This window comes from Daktulosphaira vitifoliae, unplaced genomic scaffold, assembly GCF_025091365.1.
Source record: "Daktulosphaira vitifoliae isolate Bord-2020 unplaced genomic scaffold, ASM2509136v1 Scaffold_4, whole genome shotgun sequence".
Lineage (NCBI taxonomy): Eukaryota > Metazoa > Arthropoda > Insecta > Hemiptera > Phylloxeridae > Daktulosphaira > Daktulosphaira vitifoliae.
This window is the reverse complement of record NW_026099575.1, coordinates 23,390,253-23,393,501: the sequence shown is the minus strand read 5'-3', so window position 1 is coordinate 23,393,501 and position 3,249 is coordinate 23,390,253. Positions and strand designations below refer to the sequence as shown.

At 28.1% G+C, this 3,249-nt stretch overlaps 2 protein-coding genes across 2 annotated transcripts in view; one reads left to right on the top strand and one right to left on the bottom strand.

The window, feature by feature from the left end:
- Positions 1-3,249, bottom strand: part of LOC126905267 (pleckstrin homology domain-containing family J member 1-like) — a 73,783-nt gene that overhangs the window by 26,659 nt on the left and 43,875 nt on the right. The gene's annotated exons all lie outside the window — the stretch shown is intronic.
- Positions 2,466-3,249, top strand: part of LOC126905000 (sentrin-specific protease 1-like) — a 3,630-nt gene continuing 2,846 nt past the window's right edge. The window contains exon 1 of the mRNA XM_050684404.1: positions 2,466-2,520. Coding sequence (XP_050540361.1) covers positions 2,466-2,520 — 55 coding nt within the window. The remainder of the gene's footprint in view (positions 2,521-3,249) is intronic.

Here is a 3,249-nt window from a genome sequence, read left to right as displayed (position 1 = left end):
TAACTTTTGAAAATGTTCCGGAAGGTCTGACACTTTTATATATATCTTAAATTAAAGCTAATGTAATGTACTTTAATTTGGAAAAAAAAAATTTGACCTCTGGACTTGTCTTCACGGCGAAAATGGCTACTGAATGCTATTTTCGTGTGAAAATTCTCGATTTTATTATTTATATTATATTTAACTTTATAATGCTATAACTTATTGAAAAGTTTATGGATCCACACAATTTTTTTATGAGAAATAATATTGTTTAATAAACCCTTTTTCATTCGACATACTTTATCTTAATCGAGATATTAATAAGGAACCAGCAGATCAAGTAGCTTTTGGAATAAAACTCCTATGCTGTGCTGGGTTTTTTTAAATTAAACACTATCTACAGATTTGCATCGTAGCGTTTATAATGATAGTGACTTTAATCACAGTCAGATATCATCTATACTGGACCCAACTATGCCACGTCCCTACTGTGTTGGGTTTTTTATGCTGTAAAATGTTCATGGCTTTTAACCGAAACTTCTAGATACTATATTTATATTATTATACATTAGATATAGATCCCACTGTACTAGGGTTTTTTTTTTTTTGTTACATTTAGTTACATATTATACTTTAATTATTAGCTATCTAATAATAAAGTATAATATATGAATAAATGCTAATTATAATATTTAAATTTAAATTCAACAACACGTTAGTGGACGAAATCATAAATAAAACTAGAACAGGTCCGACTAGACTATGGCCTGGTCTAATTATTTAGAATATTTTTCGGATAATAATATTAAAACTTAACCAGACGGAGTACCACAAAAATTATATTACATAAATTATGATGACATTTGAATTATAAAAACCTATTATCATATTAAAACTAATTCCACGGTAAATATTTGAAAAACATTAGAAATTAATGATTTGAATTGTCTATAAGGAGAAAATTAGTTAAGTAACTTTTTAATTGTTAAAGGATAAATTTTATTCATTTTTGAGATTATAATCTTCAACTAGATACGAGTTGTGATCATTTGATACATCGTTGAAAAAAATCGGTCAAGTGAGAGCTGAGAAAATATATGACAGCTACAAAAAAAAACTAGATAGTAAAATAATTTTAATAGTAATAAAAAATTCTTTCTCGCAAAGGGAGACTACAGTGATGAGGAAAAACAGTGGTATTACCGACGTAACAACAGTACATCGTATATATTGATAGATAAAAAGTACAATTGATACTAGTTCCAAAATTCAGTCGTTTTTCTTAACTTGGGGAGACAAAATGTTCAAAATAAGTTTAACTTTATATTCAATGTAGTTTAGTTTCAACGTTTTTGAACATGGGCGGTGGTCTCATTATTTTGGCAAACCCTTGTAATGTCATTGCCGCGGGTTGGGTACAAAGCATGAAATGTATTAGTATTATCGACGCGATGATCGTATATTGCGTTTGTCGATAGATAAAAAGGAAAATTTAAGGTAGTTCAAAATTTTAGTTATTTTTCTCGACAAAAAAAAAAGAAAAAAGAAATAAGTTTAACCTATTCAATGTAAGTTATATTCATAAGGTTTTTTATAAAAATTAACTTTCATTACTATAAAGGATAATTTTTTTTTATTTTTGAGATCATAATCTTCAATTAGATAAGAGTTGTGATCATTTGATACATCGTTGAAAAAAATCGGTCAAGTGAGAGCTGAGAAAATATATGACAGCTACAAAAAAAAACTAGATAGTAAAATAATTTTAATAGTAATAAAAAATTCTTTCTCGCAAAGGGAGACTACAGTGATGAGGAAAAACAGTGGTATTACCGACGTGACAACAGTACATCGTATATATTGATAGATAAAAAGTACAATTGATACTAGTTCCAAAATTCAGTCGTTTTTCTTAACTTGGGGAGACAAAATGTTCAAAATAAGTTTAACTTTATATTCAATGTAGTTTAGTTTCAACGTTTTTGAACATGGGCGGTGGTCTCATTATTTTGGCAAACCCTTGTAATGTCATTGCCGCGGGTTGGGTACAAAGCATGAAATGTATTAGTATTATCGACGCGATGATCGTATATTGCGTTTGTCGATAGATAAAAAGGAAAATTTAAGGTAGTTCAAAATTTTAGTTATTTTTCTCGACAAAAAAAAAAGAAAAAAGAAATAAGTTTAACCTATTCAATGTAAGTTATATTCATAAGGTTTTTTATAAAAATTAACTTTCATTACTATGATCACACCTTGTAAGGTATTTTAAAATAAAAAAATCACCTAGTTGTATATTTTTTAAAAAATAATAGCGGTGTAAAATTTAAATTGAAAAAAAAATATGTACAAAACAATTTCATATAGAGTTCATTTTTCGAGGAGCGCGAAGTTATGGACCCCAACTATTTAGATATATTAGAGTTTTTTTAACAACTATGTGCTCGCAAGCATCGTAGAACCTTATAACACAACGAGTTAGGATGGCCGCGAAAACACAAAAAATCACAAAAGGAGGACCAACAGTAACTCGATGTCGTACAACGATCGCTTACGTAACATCCAACGTAATGATTCTCTCGCATAACAGGTGGTGGTAGTGCGCGTTGCGTTATCAGTCATAACAAAAAAATATAGCAAAACATCCTCCCGTAACTACATATCCAACAGACTCAAAAAAAAAAAATGTCTATATAAATAGAAGCACATCATGGTAAAATTAATACCTTCTCAGCTTCGCATTGATGTTAAAATTGGCGTAATTTTTTTGGGTAGTATGAATCATTTTGATTGACACATTGAAATATTGTTTTATATTCAGCATGACTTATTAAGGATGAATTATTCATTTTGTTAGAAATTAATAAGAATTTTTCATTTTCATAAAGAGAAAAATTGTTTAGTTTAATCAATTCTATAGTATTATAAAACTAAAACTTTTTTTTTAGACCTTCAGGGATAATAGTCTTTAAAATTGATTTCTTATATGAAAACCAATAATTTTAGTATAATATAATATACAATTATAGCAGAAATTTTATAAATCGATATTTTTGGTAAAGATTTAATATTATCAAGTGGAAAGCCCAAAAAGTTAGATGAAATAGAGATAGACAGATTTAATATAATTGAATGATAAGTGCAGAAACATACAGTATTTCTTGTATGGGATTTAAAAATATATCGAGAGATAGAAGAAAGAGGGGAACAAATGAAAGCAAGAAAGGGAGTGATATGGAACATAACGCCATATCAATGTGACGTTAT